Genomic DNA, 19,494 nt, shown 5'->3' on the forward strand with positions numbered 1-19,494 from the left:
TGGGGAACACGGGACAGTGGCCGCTGCCAGCAGCAGGAATCCGGGCAGGGCGAGAATCTGTTCGCTTGCCTTGAGTCTCTTGAACAGCACAGGGGGACGCAATGAAAGGTGGGAAGCAAAGCCCAGAGCATTTAAAGGGTCAAAGCCTTGAATATCGGTACCTACAGCTCCAAAACCTTCTGTCCAGACCCTGGCTCCAGCARTTCCCAAGGCTGCATGGGTTTTGTGGCATCAGTTTGGATTTTGCATCTTGGTGGCCTGATCCTTACCCTCACCTCAGGAGTCCCTTTGGGTCCAGCAGGACGGAGAGCAGAAAGTTTCCCACCTGCATTGGTGGCATTACTGTGGAGGCTGCTCGTGTCACACCCTGCTCTTTGCTGGTGACAGCTTTGCTCCTGGGGACACTGCTCTGCACCAGTTCATGGACACGACTGGACCCAGGACCTTCATATGGGGGTCCCCTCTGTGCACARGTGCCCCCACCCACGGGCCAGCTGTGCCAGCACCCCCAGACACCTCCAGCCCCAGGAACCCAGAGCAACTGGAAACCACAACTCTGCAAACACTGCAAATACTCAAACCTAATGCAAAGAGAGCTGGCGTGTGAAAAACAAATAAAAGAGCAGCAAAACCAATGACATACAAAATTTATTTACAGACAAGTGCCACGTGCTGCATCACCATCAGTCCTGGAAGGAAAGCAAGCAGCACAGTCATTTCAGCCAGGCCACTGATGCACGTTCCATTTGCCACCAGCCTGGAACACGCAGGGCAGAGCCTGGCCCAGAGGTGTCAACACATGCCCACAGCTACCTGCAGGGACAAACCAGCCCCAAGGACGCTTCCCCAGAACCTGCACAATGCCCCAGGACACAGGGCTGCTCCACTGCACTGAGAGCACACTCTGTGCAGAATAGCTCAGCCACCCCTAAAGGAGTGGGATATGATGGAGAGGAAATCCCTCTGGGCTGCGGGCAGCCCCTGCCAGGCACCTTCTACCAGCCCTGCCTGCTCYTTCTTCGGCCAAGGCTGGTGTCCTGCTGCCCCCCCCATGATCTCCCAGCTCTACCAGCTCTTGTGCCAGCAGCTGGCAATCAGGGATGGGTACATGGGGCCCGAGGACACGGGGACACGACACCCCAGGGGCTTGGCAGGAGCCCCTCCAGCACCACACGGACTGTTAGCACTGGGACTGGGATCCTTCCCTCGGGACAGGGCATATCCAAGGAGCCGGCTGGCTGCAGGCATGGAGTAGTGCTGCAAACCCAGGCAGGCTCCCCCCACCTCGCCTCGCCTGCCGAGATTCTCGTTTCTCGGCAGCCACATTCCTTTGAGGGTGTTTATGGCTTTTCTGTCTCCCYGCTGTCCCAGGCTAAAATCGCCCCTTTTAAGGGAGCCACAGGACCATGGGTTGCTGGAGCCTTGCCGCCTGCAGGCTGCTCCTTTGCAATGTATCGCCTCATTTACTGGAAAAGCAGCCTTGCCTTGCCTTGTTTTTCTCTTGACTCCACAATTTTCTGATGGAGTCAAGCTGCAGCTCACTCCCAGCCCCATCCACGCACGCCTCCCTGAGAATAAGATGTATTTTTTCACCAGCAAGTGATTCACCTGTGCCTGGAACTGGTTTGYCTTTCCCTTAGCTGCCGATTCCTCYGCARCTCCATCCTCACCCCGCAGCTCCCTGACTCACCTCCCAAACCTCTAATAAACGGGAAAAAACCTAAGCAGGAATGGCAGGAGGAACAAGTCACCTCACATTTTCTCCCGATGAGAGGGACACTTTGATGCTGGCTCCCCTGGGGTCTTTTGGCAGGAGCTGGACTCTGTGTCGTGGAGAGAAGAGGTGACATTCCGACCTGGGCTGGTGACCTGGGCATTTGCGGTTAGGGCAGGGCTGTTGACACAAGACAGGGCTGTGAGCGTGCACTGAAGACATAAGGGAGGCAGGGATGCTGCGGCAGCCGAGACAGACCCTGCAGGGTTCTGGCAAGGCTTATTCTTAGGGATTTGTACCAGAAGTGGAGACTCTCCACTGACTCCAGCGTCACTTCTGTCCCTCTCACCTTTTGGCCGGGGGCAGGCACGCTTTGCTACGAGTAAAAAAAAAAAAAAAAAAATCATTGTGTAGATCTGGCTCGCCTGCAATGGTTTAATTGGAATAAAATGTGTGCCCCGCTGAGCGGCACGGCTTGTGCTGAAGAGCCAGGATGAGTCAGGCTCGGTGCCGATGATATCAGTGCTTTTCCAACGCCCTTCCAGCAAGGCAGGATGGAGAGGACACGAGAGCGAGGGGCCTGGGAACGTGTCACTCTGCACGGGCAGCACCCCCATGTGCCGTCCCCGCAGCGGGGATTCGGGATGCAGAGAGCCCTGGGAACCTCGGGGTGCTCCGGAAAGTCGTGAGCACACAAACAGCCTCCACGCCTCGCAGTAGCGACCGGTGCCAAAAGACACAGACGCGTCACATAGCACAGACCTGAGCTAATTCCCGGCCCTGCCCCCTCGCCCCTCCACTGGCAGGGCAGGGCAGGGCAGGGCCGGGCAGGGCAGGGCAGGGGGCAGTAGGGACGGTGCTGACCGGCTGATGCTGCCCGGGGGCCACACGGAGCTGTGAACAAGCCAGCGCCGGCAGGTGCCCAGCAGAGATTTGCTCCTGCACCTGCTCAGAGACCAYAAGCCCCAACTCGTGCTACACCAGCCTGGTTCCCCCCCAAAACCGCAGTGCTGGCATCCTACACCACGGTGCAAATCATTAGGCAGGACTGAGGGTGCTTATGGGTAGGGATAAACATTTATGTACCCCTTGAATATAAAATTCAACCCCACCGTGAAAGCTGAAGTCAGCCCCAGGGTTGCCGGCTCCGGGTCCCCAGCACAAAGCTGGTTTGTGGCAGCAGGAGGTCCCAGGGGACACAGGGGGGACAGCAGAGCAACAGTAGCCAAAACAGAGCTGTGACTCAAACAATACTCAGTTATCTTTTGTTATACAGGCAGTGAGAGGAACACACTGAGAACGGGACAGGCGGGACACGCCACAGACTCTGGAAACTCCCTTCCAGCCACAGCAAAGGGCACAGTGGATGTCCCCCATCCCGGCTTGGCATTGGCCGGGCTCCGGGCAGAGCTGGCACTGGGAACGGCGAGGCACTGACTCACCCTGCTGAGACACAGGAAGGAGGCGGCGGCCAAGTCCTTGGCTCTGCCAAGGAGCAGCCCTGATGTGCAGGGCTGAACGTGGGAGAAAACACCCCAGAGCGGGGTTAAGGGTCTCACAAGGCCAGGAGTGAGATGGGGACGGAGCCCGTGGCCCATCAATACATCCCGCTGTCCTCTCTCGCGCGGGAATGCGTGAGCTGAGCATTTTGAGAAGATAAGCAAAGAAAAGGCGAGCATGAATGGTAACTTCTCCCTGGCCAGGCAGAGCCCCTACCTCCCCCCGCCTCCCCCTGCCCACCTCCTGCCCCGCGGGGCGCAGCTCCTGCCGGAGCAGGGCACCTGCAGCCCACCACCGGGCACTGATCCCTGCCTGGGGCGGCTGTGGCGGGGTGGGACCCTCTGCAGGGACMCTCCTTGGGAGGCAGGGAATCTCCACGGGTCCCGGCAACGTAGAGACCCTCCGCGAGGTCCTCTTCATGGGACCCTGCTCTCCACGGGRTCCAGAGACCCTTCCCGGGGACCTTCTGAGTCTCCCCGCGGACCGGAGACCCCATCCCGGCCGCAGGACTCCCGGAGACCCCGGCAGCAGCGGTGCGGGACCCCGGCGGGGCAGCAGGGGGGAGGCGCGGCCGCGGTGCCGCGGTGATGGGCGCGCCGGTACCGCCCCGCGCCGCGCCGAGCGCCGCCCCGCAGCGCGGCTTGGGAGAGCGGCGGCGGCGGGGGGGGCCCGCACTGAGCCCCGTCCCCCCGCCCGGCCCGGCCCGGCCCGGCTCGGTCCGCTCGCAGCAGCCGCATGTCGGGGCCCGGGGCGCAGAGCCGCAGCCGGCGGCTGCCCGGTAAGTGCCGGCCGCGGGGTGGGCTCGGCGGGATGGGAGCGGGGCACCGCACCGGGCGGGCGGGCAGCGTTCGGGCGCCACATCCCCTCCATCCTCCCCGCAGCGCCCACCTGATGCCCCTGGCAAAGCGGCTGTGCCCCACCAGCCACCCCCGGAGCCTCCAGCCCCGAGCCCCCGAGCCCCGCGCTGCACCAACCTGCTGCCGGCCCCTCTGCCCGGCTGTTTTAGGGCAGGGGCTGCTCGGCCAGCTCCGTGCTTGGGACGGGGATGCTCGGGGAGCGRGAGACTTTGAGGGACACCTGCTTGGGAAGTGGCAGAGCTCGGGAATCTGTTGGGTCACGGGCTTGTTCTGGAGTGGCATCGGCAGCCCTCGGAGCCCCGTGGCTCCCGGAAGGAGCGGAGCGGATCCCCCCGTACCCGCGGGGCTGAGGATGCTGAGCAGAGCAAACTCACTGGCGAGTGGCGGGGCGAGCACTTGCCGGGGGACCGGGGCTTGTGGAGGAGCAGCCCGCCAGGGACCGTGCCCGGGTCGTGCCTGCTGTGCCTCGGGCACCGCGCTGCCCCGTTCTCATGCTTCTCCTCGCATGAAAGGAAGYAGGGCCCCGCAAATAGCAGGGTCTTATGACACAGCCTCTGCCGGGGAAGGAGCTCCGGGCGGCAGGGAAGGATATTTTTAGTGCTGAGACGCAGGGGATTTGGAGATCGCTCGGAGGAGTGCAGGCGATGAAACCACGGCACACACAGGGGTTACGAGGTGCCATGTCCTCTCTCTCAATCCCCCTCCCTCCCCGCTTTTCCCAGCAAGCAGCCCTGCCAAAACCACTGCCTCCCTCGCACTCGCCTGGTGCATTTCCTCTCATCAGGACTACGGTTATTTTTTGCTGCGCTGCAACACGAGGTCAGACGTGCCGATGGAGAACTGAGCAGGGCATTAACACTCAGCAGCCGGTGTCTGAGCATCCCATCTCTGCATGGCCTGACCCTGCGTGATTCTCTGGGACATTTCCAGCCCCAGARAATCGCGCATCTGGGCATCTTTCCCTAGCAGCCACTTCTCCCAAGGCTAAGGGAGCTGAAAGCCCTTGCGAGTTATCCTTATTCCGCAGGGGTTGTGCTGGGGCAGGGTGACAGGGAAAGGCTTGCCATCTCTGCAGAGCTTTCCAGAAGGTGTCGTGGCAGCTGAGGAGCTGCATCGTCCCCCACCCATCTTCTCACAGACCTAGGGGGGCTGGGGTGGGGGGGCGGCGGGGGAAGGTGCATTCTGGCAAGTTGAGGGCATATTGGGCATACTGGGCTTCTCTGGAGGAGCAGAGTCAGGGGTTTGGGCTCCAGGAAGGTTCAGGGGGAAGGGAAAAAAGCAGCCTATTCTAGCAATTTCAAACTGACCCGTGCTTGGAGCAGCCTCCCACTTAAACTCTGCTCACCTCCCCAGCACCTGCTGCTTCTCTCCACAGCCCAGATAATTTTTCAGGACMTTCTTTAAATCCCTCGAAATCTCTGCAAGATATTGCAGAGCTGTGGCCTCAAGAAGAGGCCAACCCCATCCTCTCTTGGCCTTGTGCCTTCACTAACAATCCTTCTCCCAACCCAAACWCACCCCTCCTATTTACCGGCACAGAGGGGGGTGTGCCGGGATCCCRTTGGCCATGAGCAATGAAAAGTGCATCCCCTCCCAGCAGAAAGGCAGCTGGGGCCGAGCACACCCTGAGCTGGTGCTCCCAGCACCCTCCAGCCCTGCCTGGCCCCTGCCCCATCCCAGGAATAGCTCCTCTCCCAGCCTGCTTTGGCGAAGGTGCAGAGGGGAGATTTGCCTCTCAGCCAACCCTCCCACGSCTTTCCCCACCACAGCGTGGCCACGAGCCCACACCACGCGAGGRGTGGCTGCTCGGTGTGCCCTGGCAGGGCACAGGGGCTGATGGGGCCATCGTCCTCGCCCACAGCCCACCCCGTGGGCATTTGCCGAGGGGCAGCTGAGAAGAAAATCCCTGCCTGCTCCTCCTAGGGGGGATCCTGCCCTTCCCKGCCCGCCCAAACTCTGCACCAGTGTTTGGCCCCAGTTCCTGTCCAAGCTGCGCTGGCGAATTAGCCGTGAGAGCCGGAAGGATCTGAAGGCAGCGGGGCGCTCGGAGCCGCCGCAGCCGCGCTGGGCGGTTCAGCCAGCGGGGCAGAGCCTGGCTCTGAATGCTGATCAGCCTCCAGCCCCTTGCCTGAGCGCGCTGGAGTAATAACCATGACAATAGTAAGAAAAGCCAGGCCACCAGCAGGTACCGACAGATCCCCCACGGTGCACAGGGGCYGCATTGTGTGTGCGAACGTGTCCCGCGGTGGGAACATGCCAGGCGGATGAGACAATCCCACGACTGACAGCCACGGACTGTGACCGGCCGTCACATGGGCAAGGGCCGCGGCAGGGAACGCCGCGCTCCTTTATTCCCCCGACGAGGGTGGCTCCGGGCAGCCACACTAGCGGGGCTGTTGGCTCCCCCGGGGCCCGGAAGAGCCCTGCGAGGGGGGAAAGGCTCCATCCCCGACTCTCACCGCGGTCACGGGTCAGGCAGGGCCAAGCACGGCCCCAGCTGCTGTCTCCCGCTGCCGGCCTTCCTTACATAATGGGATCTCAGTGCTCGTGCCCAGCTCCCCGACGAGAGCTCGAAAACAAGTTCATAAACAGGTCCTGCTAATTTCTCCCTCAAGAGAAACGCTGGCGCCCACAGGAATGCTGCCACCAGCAGCAGTCGTCACTCTCCCCGAGCACACTTACTCCGAGTATCGGCCACGTGTCRGGGAGAGCATTAACAGCCCAGATCAGCCACATTCGTGGCATTCAGGACATCACCCAAGAGCATTTTGGTATGGACTGGAGGAGGATTTGGACACTCTGCTCCTTACTCCACACTGAGGTTCCTTTGGCAAGATGTCCCGTGGAGAGCGGGTTTGTCACCCTGAATCTGGRAGCCAGCACAGCCCCTGCCCTGAGCCCAGCCTCCCTACAGCTGGAGCCCGATGGTGTGGTGAACTGCGGCAGTTTGCCATGGGTTCAGCACAGCTGGGCTGGGGAGCACAGCTCTGCCTGGGACAGCCAGCTGCTAAAGGGGGACAGCTCCATAATTGGTGCCTTGATCAYCCCTCCTTGTCGCTGGCTTCATTCTGTTCTGCAGACAGTACAGGCTGAAGGTTCTTGCTGTACCCCAGCAGCRCCAAGCTGCAGCCACTCAGTAAGGCAGCTTTACCCAGAGGAAAGGTTCACTGTCACTGTCACCATCCTGGACCCTGCACAGCACACTCGGCACCAGAGCAGGCACCAGTGCTGTGGTCAGACATAGCAAGGCAAGGACCCCGTCAGGCAGCCTGGAACGCTGCCCTGGGCAGCGCAGGAAGACGCTGAGCAGCCAGAAGAGGACCAGAGGCTCTTCCAGAGAGTGTGTGATGAGTCGCCCTGAGTCACGGTGCATCCCCACGCRGTGCTGCCAGCACAACCCAGCCCGCCGGGCAGGCACCTGCAGATGATGGGGTTTCACTGAAGGATGCCCTATAAACGGGATGCAGAGAAGCCCTGGAACAGCTCTCAGGAAGGTGTGGCATTGATCGCCAAGACATCTCACCAGGCTCACCACCTCTCTCCCRTTTGGGTCCTGTGCTGCTCCATGCTGCTGACAGCCAGCTCCACTGCTGTCCTKGCYCTTGCCCCTGCTCCTGCCAGACAGGGTGGGGATGCTGCTCCCTCTGTTCCCTCCTCCCCAGCCTGGAGGAGCAGAGGGTTTGTGCTTAGGCAGAGCAYAGGATGTTTGTTTGGTTTCCTTGGTTATTACACCGCCTGCTCCAATAATCACATTTTCCTTGTGCTGGTTGGGCCAAGTGCAGCAGAAAGGAAATGTGGAATGGCTGAGGTCAAACACCAGCCTGGGAACAGCTGGGGCCACCAGCCACAGCCTCTCTGTGCCACTTGGGTCCTTGCTACTTTGGGTACCCAGCCCAAAAGAAAGTTACCAAGACCAGGGTAAGCAACCAGCTCTTTCAACAACAGCCCGAGGGCTGCTATCACTCCCTCCCGTGAGCTGGGGACACAGGCACCGGCAGTGAACTGTGTGAGGAATTACAGGAATGAAAATGTTTGTGCAGGCAGAAGCCAAGCTGGCTGTGAGCAGGGCCGTGAGTGGGAGCCTGCGAGCGCGGGTGCGGCTGCATTTATAGCGACGGTGGTGGCGGGGGCGTGCACGGGCAGGGGTGACAGGGTCGCTATTTCCTTTAATTCCTTACGCATCCTTCAGCCCGGAGCACTAAGGGCACCTCCTGACCCTGGGAGTTCCCCTCTCGTTAGCATTTACAGACAGCCYTCTGTTTGGTAGCAGGGAAACCGAAACTCGAACGTGTGCAAACCGCRGCTGATCTCACACCAGCTCCCTTTCCCCGTGACAATTCCCTTCAGCAGCCGTGAGCACAGCGTATGAATTCCCCATTCCCAGCTGCTCTGCACCTCGGGGGCGGGATCTGAGGCTCCAGCACAGCAAGGGCTGGTGACACCGCTGTTCTGGTGTGTAACATCTATCCGTGGTGACTAAATCAATGTGTGCTGTAAAGCAGATGGAAGGGAATCACCAACCATCCAGCAYAGCCATCCAGCATGAGCTGGGACAGGCAGAAAGGCTCAGACAGCCCTGCCTTGTCCAACCCTCCTCACCTTTCTCCCCAGCTGACATGGAGCAGGCCCAGCGGAACCTGGATGCAGAGCAAATGCAGCAGCAGCAGCTGAAACTTCGGGACCGGCAGAAGTTCTTTGAGGAGGTTTTCCAGCATGATGTGGATTTCTTCTTCCCAATGTCTCACCTGCAGATAGAGCACCGGAGACGTAAGCGCTGTGGGCAGCACACGGGGGTGGGGGTGTTTCAGGGGACACAGGGGTTAGGGACTGCTGGGACATCCCCAGTCTGCACAGGACAAACATGTCCTGCATGAGAAGGGACCGCACAGGCTGTGTGTGGGTGTGCTGTGGGTTACTCACACCATTAACTGACGGCACTGCATGTGGGTGCCCAGGCTGGTGCCCTGTAGAGTCTCTGGCTTCAGGCAGGCTGCTCCACACAGCAGTTTGGAGCAGGGACAAAGACTGCAGTGAGACAGCAGGGGCTTCCAGAGGGATGTTTTAAGGAAACATTTTCTTGGGGACCTCTTTCCAGCAAGTAGAATTGGGTTCCTTGTGGCAAGGCTCCCTCCTCAGGCTGCTGTGTGCACAGGGCTGATGGTGCCCTTTGCCTGGCACTATCACCGACCTTCTCACTGGCCTCTGTCTTTGCAGCCCCCTTAGGCAGCATTTCCTCCATGGAGGTGAACGTGGACATGCTGGAGCAGATGGACGTGCTGGACCTGTCAGACCAGGACACTGTGGATGTGTTTCTGGGCTGTGGGACAGAGGAGAGCAGCATTGTTGGGTCCCTGCCAGGTACGTGCAGCGCTGAGCCCTTTGTGGGCCWGGCTGGAAGCCCTTCCTGCCCCCAGTGGCCACATTGGCTCATCCCTCAGCCCTGGCCACCCTGTGGGCAGATCCACAGCCACCCAAAGGCAGACACTGGTGCTGGGTCTGTGAGGTTGGAGGGACTGGGCTGTTCCACATCAGTATCCACCTCCACAGCCCCGACATACAGACCCCTGTAAATGCATGATGCTGCAGGAGACAGGAGAACCCAGGCACCTTCCAGGGTCTGTGGGTCAAATTCCCTTGTCCTGAAGCTTTTCCAGAGCATCCAGTGCCTTGTCACAATTCCCAAGGTCCCCACCACGCTGCAGAGCTCACTGTGCTGGGCAGGACAGCTGCAGAACCTCTCCACCTCCCAGCCAGACCCCAGGGAGCTGAGCTGGGCTCTGCAGGGAAAGCCCAGGCTGCCAGCATGATCCTCCTCACTCCCACACTSTAGTGAGGTCAACCCAAACATCTCCTGGCCTGCTGCACCCAATGGCCTCACACAATGTGGCTCTGAGCCTTGTTTCAGGCGAGATGGAAAAGGCTCCCCTGCCAAAAACAGGGAAGGAATGTGCAGCAACTACCCTGAGCCAAGCCGGGGGTGTGAGGTGGGGAATGGCCACAGCAGCCACATGGGGAGCAGTCAGGAATGCATAGCCCACTGAGGAGTGAGGGCTGTCCATGAAGCTTAAGCAGCAATAAACCTCCAAAAGCCTTTTCCTTTCTCACACTGCTCTCTTGCCCAGGGGCAGATGCCAGCCAGTGCCCAGAGGAGATCACCCTGCAAGTGCCCAAYGCAGCAGAGAGCAAGTCTCGCATTTCCTCCACGTCCTCTGCCTCCACGGATTTGAACAGCCTGGACACCAGCGAGGAGGGGGCYGAGACCCCCGTGGTGCAGTCGGATGAGGAGGACCTGCAGGAGGACAGTCCCAAAGAGCAGGTGCTGAGAAGCTAGCAGCCACTCTGCCCTGCTCCCAGCTCCTCCCTACGGACTTGCCAGCCCAGAAGGAAAGCTGCTGGTGTTCTGTAAACCCCATCCTGGACTGCTGCCCTGCCAGAGGGGAGAGATGGTGTTCCMCTCCTCTCCCTCCACGTGTTCTCCTGGCAGCCAGAGGAGAAGGAAAGGGGTATTGTAAGTTCCCAAAATTAACTCTTCAGGCTTTGCTGCTAACACTCCCTGCTTCACTCCCCCAACAGGCTCAGCATCCCACAGGCYCACCATTCCCAGAAAAACATCCCTTAGGATCCCAGTTCCACCTGCCCTACTGACAAATTTCTGTCCAGACAAGCACTCAACGATGGCACAGAGAGAAATAACACTGATCTAACCCAGCAGTGGTTGTGTGTGTCATTGGGAGAAAACAGCACGGGGGATGAGGGTTCAGAGTGGATTGCAGGACAGAGAGCAGTGCAAAGCCAGTGTGCTAATGGTGCCGTGCAGGAGCAAATGAAGCCTCCTGYTGCACAGCCCAGGGATGGCTCCTGCACCAAGGGCAGGAGCAGAAAGCACAGACCTCAGCAGAGAAGGGCTGCTGGTGCAGCAGACTGTGCTGGGCTCTGCCCCAGGAGGGAGAGAGCCAGCACAGGCACAGCTGGGCTGGGCAGGACTGGGGTGCTCGTGACCTGGAACCACCAGCCATGAGCACACTGGGGACTTCCCACACACATGGGCTGAGCAGAGAACACCAGCAGCTGCTCCCCCAGAGCTGCTCCACAGGAGTGAAGGACATGCCACCAACATGAAGCCACTTTACAGCCCACTGTGCTTGGTCCCTGCCAGCCAGGCCAAGAGGAGCTGGGCACAAAGCTCGTCACAGGCCCCCTGCCACTGTCAGCACTTGCAGGTCAGGAAAGCGCTGTCCCTGCTCCTGCACCAGCACACCTCCACAAGGMAAGGAGCCTGGGAGATAAGCAGTAGCAGCCAGGGAATGCTCCTCATCCTGGCTGCTTCCCAGGGCGTGTTGAGACATTACTGCACTCCTCCCATGCCAGCAAATCCTTTGTGAGACCGGCTGGAGTGCCCCATATCTAAGAGTGGAGCATAAATATGTTGCATGTGCTATGTTAAGCTGAGAAATTGGTCAGGAAGAGAAAACAGAGCCAGGCTTCATGAGTTTTCAGGTCATAGCACAGGGAATTCCCAAACTAGGAATAGGGTAATTAATAGCTCTGGATAGATGTTTTTACCTTTAATTTGGCTGATCACTTCCAAAATGCATCTAAAACTTTTTYACCCACCAGTATGTTGTTGCAAGGAGTTGCCCAGTTGATTTTTTGTGAAAAAAATCAAACCCAACAACATTTTGCAAATAAGACRTTGTTTTTGTTTTTCTGGGCATACTGACCTTTAGGTTTTACGTGATGTCCCTAGTAAGCAAGAGTGGGAAAAAGGAGTTTAAAAGTAACACCCTTTACAAACACTTAAGCACACTGTCATTTCAATTGGATTTGATTCCAAGTTAATGTTGCATGAAGACCTTAGATCTGAACAAGTAAGTGGGTAATCAACAAGGTACAGCAACTGGTAAGTGACAACCACATGTTGTTATAATTTTTATGCTTATTTGCTGCTGGAGCAAATCATCTCTATTCTCAAATCATCACCGGGAGGAGATGGTGGGAGCTCCATCGGACCATGCTGCGGCTGCCGTTCCCTCTCTCCCGGGGCGGCCCCGGGCTGGCAGCTCCTGGAAGGATGGCTCTGCACCCGGAGATGGACGTTGCTTTCCGGAAAGGAGACAAGGAGCGAGGGAGAGCTGTCAGCCGCGGGAAGAGCTGGGAAGGGGAAGGCACCCCGGGACAGGCACAGTCCTGGCAGCGACCTCGGGCACAGCRCAGCAGGGAACCACCCAGGCTGAGGCTGCGCCAGGGCTTCCCGTGCAGCACCAATTTCAAAACCGGTGGAAGGGAGCCCTCGGGGAGCCCCTTAACCCACTCTCAAACCACCAGAGTTGGCCCCGATGGTCCCTGTGGGTTCTGCCCAACGCAGAATATTCTGCGGTTCCGTGAAACAGAATATTCGCTCCTGGGCTGGGGGCAGGCACAGGCACAGCCAGGCTGGCGCTGCCCCCCGCGGAGGCTCCATGCTCGGTCCGTCCAGCCGCTCCCGGTCCCGGAGCAGCACAGCCCCGCGGCCCGGGCGGGGGCAGCATCTCCACGCAGCCCCGGAAGCGGCTCCGCTGGCGGAGCGGGCGGAAGCGGAAGCGGCGCGGGGCGGGGCTGTGCGGGGTGGGCGGTGGGATGGCGGCGGCGGCGCTGCTGCTCCTGCTGCTGGTGGCAGCGGGGCCCGGGCCCGGGCGGGCGGGCTCGGAGCGGGAGCGGCGGGACGCGCTGCGGGAGGAGCTGCTGCTGAGCCCGCTGCCCACCGGCGACGTGGCCGCCACCTTCCAGTTCCGAACGCGCTGGGACGCGGACCTGCAGCGGGGCKCAGGTAGGGCGGGCCCGGCCGGGGCGGACCGCGCCGCTATTGGCTGGCCCGGGGGCGGACCGGGCTGCTATTGGCTGGGGCTCGGCGCAGGGGCGGGACTACCGCGGCGGGACCGCGCGACGTGATGCTTTGCMTCGAGATATGACGTCAGCGGGGCGAGTGACGTCAGAGGCGGGGTGAGAGGAGCAGGGACATGGCAGAGCGAGGCTTTGGGGACGGAGCGTTTGGTGACATCACACCAGGGGTCGGGGCCGTGGTGCAAGCGGGCTGTGTGTGATGGTGCAAGCAGAGGCAGTGTCAGGGGTGACTGTCATGTTTGGGCAGGCCCTGGTGTGATGTCAGGGGAAGGAATCGSGATGAGAAGGGCAGGGACTAACGCTGCCCACAGTCTCTCACTACAGGCTCTTCCCAAAGGCGCTGGGGCGGCTGGTGGCGGCGCTGGGCGTGCGGGAGCTCCACCTCGCCCTCACCCAGGGCTTCTGGCGCACCCGGTACTGGGGCCAGCCACCCCTCCAGGCRCCCGCCGGCGCTGAGCTCTGGGTCTGGTTCCAGCCCACCGTCACCGAGTAGGTACTCCAGCCATGGATCTGTCYCTCTGGGTCCCCTCTGTGGCTGCTGCTCCCAGGAGCTGTTGCTTGTCTCTCATGAGGCAGCCACAGTGTGTGAACCCAGCCTCCTGGGTTGGAAAATGTCTGCTAGAATAGAGCCTGGAACCCCAAGAGTAACTCTAAAGAAACCACAGAACATATCCCCATCTGTGCACAGCACAGAATGTGATGCTGAGGGCAAACTCTTGTTCCAAAGGACCAAGTGATTCCCTTGTGGGCTCTGTGATGACAAATCCCTTGCTGTGCTAATAATGTAGGGATGTATCTTGACCTCTTATCCAAGACTCGTTTCCTCTCGTTTCCTTTGACTCCCATCCAATACCTGTCACCACCTCCCTTAGCCCACCAGCCCTGTTCTGGCTGCAGCAGCCCTGTGGGGACTCACAGCTCTCTCCTCCCTACAAGTGTCCCATTCTTTGTCTGCTGGTCAGGTCAGCCTTTGCAGCTGCACCAAGGTATTGCTTTAGTTTCACAGCCCCTTCCCCATTCCCCATCACCTCCTGCATGCTCCCTGCTCCCCTGGCCTCTCTCCTCACACACCAGCTGTGCCCACACCATGTCCCTTAGCTGTGTAATGTTTGTGTGTCCCTGCTGCGTGTCCCTGTTGTCCCCCAGATCTGATGTGTCAGAATCAAATACCAAGAGAGTGGGAGAGTGCATGCCCAGCAGCCTCTGGATGTCCAGTTCATGACTCTCCATGCAGCTTCTCTAATCCAGTGTGGTCACCCCGCTGTATTTATTGAATGTTACTGAATTAACACTTGTTCCAAGGATTTGAGCTGCTGAGTAATCTCTTGTATCTGTTCTCACACAGTGTTGACAAAGCCTGGAAAGAACTGAGTAACATCCTCTCRGGAATATTCTGTGCTTCTCTCAACTTCATTGACTCGACCAACACAGTCATTCCAACAGCRTCCTTCAAACCCTTGGGTTTAACCAATGGTGAGCCTGGCTCTGCCCTCTCACTCTTGCCTCTTGCTTTTGTTCTGCCCTGTGCCACTGCCAGGATTCCTGCAGCGACTCTGGGTCTGGGCGTGTACAACAGGGTCCCTTAAGCTCCTCCTGGTATTTCCTCTCCCTACAAATGAGGCTTGGATTTGAATAGAGGAAACCCACAAGTTGGACATGGGAGATGCTCTCAGGTCGTTATCTGTCTGTCTGAAAAGTGTTTTGTAGACAGTGAGAACTACAGGATTTAAGGCATTCATGAAAAAAAAATCTGATAGGATATTCCTTACCTATTCTTTCCAGTCACTGCATAGAGCGGGATCTACTTCTGGTGGAGCTCACATCATTTCAGGCATATTGAGAGGGTGGTGGCCTGTGGGGTGGAACAGATCAGCTGCTGTCCTCATGCCTGTGGCAGTATCAGCATGCTGACCCTCYCTCTCCCTGCCCAGGGACAGATCAYCATCTCCTGAGATAYGCTGTCCTGCCCCGGGAAGTYGTCTGCACAGARAACCTCACYCCTTGGAAGAAGCTGCTCCCATGTGGTTCAAAGGTAACAGCAAGTCTTGCTGCCTAACTGGACCTTTYCTGATGGACTCTCAGTCCAGGAGAATGCACTGGGATGTTTCAGTGGGGCTTTTATCTCGATGGGAGCAGAGGACAGAACAGGGGCTGAGCTTCTCTTTGCTCCCTGCAGGCCGGGCTCGCTGTGCTGCTGAAGGCTGAACGCTTGTTCCACAGCAGCTACCACTCACAGGCAGTGCACATCCGGCCTGTCTGCAGGGTAAGTGCTGGGCTCAGTCCCTCCCTGAACACCCCAAAAGAAAATCCCAAGCCACCTTGTCACACTGCAAAGTGTTACACTGCAAGATGTCACGCTGGTTTGCCCAGCTATCCTGTGGTGGGTTCAGTGTGTCTAACACAGCTGTCATCCTGCCTCTCTGGTCACCCCAACGGGAATCTTGCAGTCCTGGTGGAATTCCAGCTCCGTCCTGGTGTCCTGCCCCTGCAGAAGGTGTGATCAGAGCTGCTTGTCTCTTTCTTGTCCAGGATGCCTCCTGCCTGGCTGTGTCCTGGGAGCTCAGACAGACCCTYACTGTGGTGTTTGACTTCTTTTCCAGTGGCCAAGGAAAGAAAGGTAAGCTTGGTGGCTGTGCTCGAGTGCTCCCAGTCTGCAGCACTGGACCTGCCACCTGACCTTGCACCCCACAGACTGGTCCCTCTTTAAGATGTTCTCTCGCACACTGACTGACACGTGTCCTCTGGCATCGCAGAGCAAAGTCTACGTTGACATCTCCCCTAAGAACAAGGTAAGCTCACGGGCCAGAGAGCATGCCCYGCTCCCTCAGTTCAGCCACTTCATGTGGCTCTGAAACATCCTCACCTCCATCTCCTGCATGGCCTGGCCCCTGGAAACCCTCTGGGACTAACAGAGGGAGGTGATTTCCTTGCTCTGAGCAGGGCAGAGGGGATGAGCCTGGTGGTGTTAGTGAGAGCAGAGTTGGCTGCCGGGTTGGAAAGCTCAGGGCCAGCTGGAGGGACTTTGTCCAGTGCTGCCAGTTTCTTCAAGGGGCACTTTTTCCTTTGATGGTCCATTTGCTCTCCTCAGGAAAAGGAGCTACTGGAAGTGTCCCCCCCTCCAACATCTGTACATGAAGCTGTTGTCCAGGGAGAGAAGAAAACCTATGCTGTGTATGACCTTCTGAGCCCCTCACTCTTCAACACATCTCGCAGCCTCAATGTGCAGCTGAAGTGGAAGCGGCCCCAAGACAGCTGTGAGTGAGCAGARCTTCACTTCATCTGCGCCACTGGCCAGGGCTCCAGGCCTGAAAATYACCCCGGTGGTGTCCTTTGTGTTCYGCAGTGGAAATGCCCATTCCCATCCTTCACGCTCAGCGGTACGTGGCGGGGTACGGGCTGCAGACSGGGGAGATCTGCACCCTCATCTACAACACCCACCCCTACCGGGCCTTCCCYGTGATCCTGCTGGAGACTGTGCCCTGGTACCTGCGGCTCTATGTGCACACCCTGACTATCATCACCAAGGGCAAGGAAAACAAGCCCAGTGAGTAAATCCTCTGTGGAACACATGCCACCCGATTCCCTTGGCATGAGCGGCTCATTCCAAAGATGGTTTAGTCCCTCCCTCAGGCCCCAGTGATCACTGGGAAACTGGATTGTGAAACAAAACATCTTAGGATGTTTTCCTAGCCTTGAGTTCACTGCTCACAGCAGTGAGATGAGACCATTAAGTCTGTTGTATAAGAGGCACATGGATGGTTTCATAAGCCAACAAGGGTCTAAACCAATGTGAATTAATTTTTGTACTACAGGAGGCTCAGTTTAAAACTGATGACTGGGTTTTATTTTGCATTTGTACCTTTCCTTACGAACACTTGACTTTCATGGGTCAGTAGCTTTAAAGACCAGCTAAATTTAGCTTTACACATGCTTTTTGCTATGGGTACATCTTYACTTGCCCAGAAAACCTCTCAAGACAGTGGGAGCAGGAGCATCCACTTCATGGGAGATGTTCAGGCAGTGTGAGATTGGATGAGGTCCCCCTGGTGCCATTGCTGACATCTCCTTGGGGTTAGGTTACATCCACTACCAGCCAGCCCAGGACCGGAGACGGCCTCACCTTTTGGAAATGCTGATCCAGCTGCCAGCCAACTCTGTCACCAAGATCACAATCCAGTTTGAGAGGGCCTTATTGAAGTGGACAGAGTACCCACCCGACCCAAATCACGGCTTTTACGTTGGGTAACGACATTCCTCAGCTCCTCATCCCCTCCTGGGCCTTGCACAGGACTTGCTGTCCAGGTCTCTGAGGATGTCTGTCTGGCAGGGCTGACACTGGCATGTTCTTTGTCCCCTTAGTTCATCGGTGCTCAGCGCCCTGGTGCCCAGTGTCACTGCGATGAAGGACATGGATGTGGAGCAGAGCCCTCTCTTCACCTCGCTGTGAGTGTGCTTGTGCTTGGGAGCAGGGCTGTGGCTGCTCTCATTCTGTCTGGGAGCATCAAGCAGTGCTCCTGTGCAGGCTGACCCTCTCTTTCCTTCTTCCACTCTCTAGCTTTCCTTCCTCTGATGGCTCCAGCTATTTYGTGCGCCTGTACACGGAGCCACTGCTGGTGAACCTGCCAACACCAGACTTCAGCATGCCCTACAATGTCATCTGCCTCACCTGCACCGTGGTGGCCGTGTGCTACGGCTCCTTCTACAACCTGCTGACCAGAACGTTCCACGTGGAGGAGCCGAGCCAGGGCGGGCTGGCCAAGCGGCTGGCCAACGTCATCCGAAAATTCAGGGGGGTGCCCCTGCTCTGAGAGGAACCAGGGCAGCCAGCACTGCCTGCAGGGCTCTGGGGGGGGACTCAGGGAGCAGAGCACTGCTGCCTCTTGTCTTGCTGGAAGCAGCTTTCTCTGTTTTGCTGCCTGGATCTCTCTTTGGGATCCAACAAGCTGAGAGATCAATTCCATTGCTAAGATGGGAAATGGCTCTCAGCCCATTAACTACTGAACTGCACTGCTATGGGATTGGGAAAAGCAAAAGACTTCTATTTGGGAGAGGTGTAACTTAACATACTGAGAATGGTGCTGGAAGTAAACTTGAGTGTTTTGTATATTTGTGCTGCTCCTGGTTGGTTTTATTTTCTCAGCCCCACAGGCAGAGTGGACCCTCTCAGACTGAGCTGCCAAGTCTGTAGGACACTGCCTGGGTCAGCTGGGATTTGATGAAGGTAGCACCAGGCAATGGGGTTTAATCTGCAGCAGAGAGAGGGATTCATCTGCTCTAACATCTCWCCTTCCACGATTGCCACATTTCACAGATGTGTCCTGTCACACTTGGCCACATTTGAGCCGGTTTGCAAATGAATTGTTGACTACAGTGTACCTCTGTACCCTCAGCAGTGGCAAGGGTTTATTTTCTATCTCAGGAAAAAAGCTTTTCTCATTCCCAACTTCTGTTTTCTGCATTTTGAACCCTCTCCACCTGCTCACCCCTCTGCAACAGCACAAGACCCTCCTCTGCACCCATGCAGAGGTGTCCTCAGAGCTTTTGGGAGCCTTGGCTCAGCAGAGCCTGAGTGCTGAGCTGCAATCAGCCCTGGACTGGGAATACAGGAACACCAGCACCGCTGTGCTCCTCAGTTATTTTCTCAAAATACAAATTACCAGCTTGTGGTTCACATAGAGCAGTGGGAGGATAGTGGTGGTGCTGCTTGGCCTCTGACAGTGCTGCTTTYGGGGGTAACGCCCTTTTTCCATCTCAGATGTGACTTTTATGATGGGAACTGATGCTGCTTACAACCAGCAGAACAAAGCACAGGGAAATCATTGGAAAAAATATTCCCCAGAACCAAAGCAGAGCACAGCCAGAGTGTGGGTTTCCCTTTAAAAGCTTCTGCTTGAACAGAAAAACCATAAAAATCCCATTGCCTCCTGTCCTGCATGGAACAATCTGTTCCCGTTGGCCTGGGATTACCTTTTCCTTCCATGCCAGAGATGCTCTTTACTCTGCAGCTTCTTCCACTCCACTGGATGGCCCCATGCAGCCTGCAGAGCCTGCTGAAATAGGAGTTTTGGATGATCCCTCTCTTGCTTGCTGTAAAAGGTGCCATGGGGCTGGGAACTCACAGTGCTTCCAGCTACAGCTCCTCCAGCCAGGCTTCAAGTGCAAAATGGAATTTCTTTATAGATAGTTGGCACTACAATCAAAACCGGAGCGAGCACAGGACCTTATCAATGTCTGAGCAGCTGAAGGGAGGGTGTTCTGAGGATGGAGCCAGGCTCCCCCAGGTGGTGCTGAACAATGGGATGAGGTAACAGGAACACTCAAGAGTTCCACCTGAAGAACTTTACTGCGTGGATGACTGGAACAGGATGCCCACTGAGGTCCTTCCCTGGAGACATTCCCATGCCCCCTGGACACAATCCAGAGCACGGGGGGTGGATGGATGGTCCCTGCCAGACCCTGTCCTGTGTGGCTCTGTGAAGCAGCACAGCACAAGGTGCAACAGACTGAGTAATAGCCACAAAACAAACAAACACAACTGAGTAA

At 57.8% G+C, this 19,494-nt stretch overlaps 2 protein-coding genes across 5 annotated transcripts; both read left to right on the top strand.

Moving 5' to 3' along the window:
* The first annotated feature begins 3,200 nt into the window (after positions 1 to 3,200).
* Positions 3,201 to 10,822, top strand: DBNDD2 (dysbindin domain containing 2). Of its 4 annotated transcripts, none has more exons than XM_057378379.1 (4): positions 3,201 to 3,398; positions 8,683 to 8,838; positions 9,286 to 9,429; positions 10,194 to 10,808. In XM_057378379.1, exons 1-4 carry the CDS (start codon positions 3,392 to 3,394, stop codon positions 10,400 to 10,402), a joined length of 516 nt encoding a protein of 171 aa, XP_057234362.1. In that variant the 5' UTR covers positions 3,201 to 3,391; the 3' UTR covers positions 10,403 to 10,808. The 4 variants fall into 4 exon arrangements, with proteins under 4 accessions (XP_057234362.1, XP_057234363.1, XP_057234361.1 ...); XM_057378380.1 differs by having other exon boundaries at positions 3,202 to 3,385; XM_057378378.1 differs by lacking the exon at positions 3,201 to 3,398 and adding an exon at positions 3,858 to 3,992 and having other exon boundaries at positions 10,200 to 10,822.
* Positions 10,823 to 12,676: 1,854 nt separating this feature from the next.
* Positions 12,677 to 18,055, top strand: PIGT (phosphatidylinositol glycan anchor biosynthesis class T). Its single transcript, XM_057378375.1, has 12 exons — positions 12,677 to 12,877; positions 13,263 to 13,440; positions 14,297 to 14,424; positions 14,883 to 14,983; positions 15,128 to 15,214; positions 15,481 to 15,568; positions 15,643 to 15,740; positions 16,040 to 16,205; positions 16,295 to 16,495; positions 17,028 to 17,193; positions 17,311 to 17,394; positions 17,507 to 18,055. Exons 1-12 carry the CDS (start codon positions 12,688 to 12,690, stop codon positions 17,757 to 17,759), a joined length of 1,740 nt encoding a protein of 579 aa, XP_057234358.1. The 5' UTR covers positions 12,677 to 12,687; the 3' UTR covers positions 17,760 to 18,055.
* Positions 18,056 to 19,494: the final 1,439 nt, after the last annotated feature.

Source organism: Malurus melanocephalus, unplaced genomic scaffold (genome assembly GCF_030028575.1).
Source record: "Malurus melanocephalus ecotype Western Australia unplaced genomic scaffold, MMel_1.1 scaffold_356, whole genome shotgun sequence".
Classification (NCBI taxonomy): Eukaryota; Metazoa; Chordata; class Aves; order Passeriformes; family Maluridae; genus Malurus; species Malurus melanocephalus.